Here is a 510-nt window from a genome sequence, read left to right on the forward strand (position 1 = left end):
AAGGCAGTGGCTTCAGCCTGATACTTTTCCTCCGGGTGTCCTTGTCGCTGTCATCCTCCTCGTCCATGATCGACGCCTTGGGTCCTATCTGCTGGGGCAGGCTGTAGAGCCTCTTGCGCATAGAGGGGGGCAATTTGTCCATGGCCGATGCTGCTGCTTCTGCTGCTCAGTTAGAGGGAGAGACCCCCCCGCTCTGCCCAAGAAGAGGAACTGTCACTGCCCCCAGGCCCTTGCCCCCAGCTCAGGGGGCAGAAGGGACCAGAGACTGGCGTGTCATCTCCTTACCAGACTGTGGCATCCACAGGCTCTGCATCAAAACACAGGCTCTGCATCCAGAAGGGAAGGAAAAAAAAAAGGGAAGGCAAAAAAGGCTTCCCCCCCCCTCCTCCTCCGTTGTCCCGATTTGGCTACTTGCTGCTTGTCTCCCCTTGGTGTTACTGCAATCCCTGTCTGCTCAGATCCAGAGCACTGGGTAAAAAGTCTAGAGGAGAGCCACACACTTCTGGCTGG

At 57.1% G+C, this 510-nt stretch overlaps 1 protein-coding gene across 1 annotated transcript in view; it reads right to left on the minus strand.

Moving 5' to 3' along the window:
• LOC104469298 (potassium/sodium hyperpolarization-activated cyclic nucleotide-gated channel 4-like) overlaps nt 1-142 on the minus strand; it is a 99,512-nt gene extending 99,370 nt beyond the window's left edge. Inside the window, exon 1 of the mRNA XM_010083753.1 lies at nt 6-142. Within this exon, the coding sequence (XP_010082055.1) occupies nt 6-142 (137 nt within the window). The remainder of the gene's footprint in view (nt 1-5) is intronic.
• Nucleotides 143-510: the final 368 nt, after the last annotated feature.

Source organism: Pterocles gutturalis, unplaced genomic scaffold, assembly GCF_000699245.1.
Source record: "Pterocles gutturalis isolate BGI_N339 unplaced genomic scaffold, ASM69924v1 scaffold6815, whole genome shotgun sequence".
Taxonomy (NCBI): domain Eukaryota; kingdom Metazoa; phylum Chordata; class Aves; order Pterocliformes; family Pteroclidae; genus Pterocles; species Pterocles gutturalis.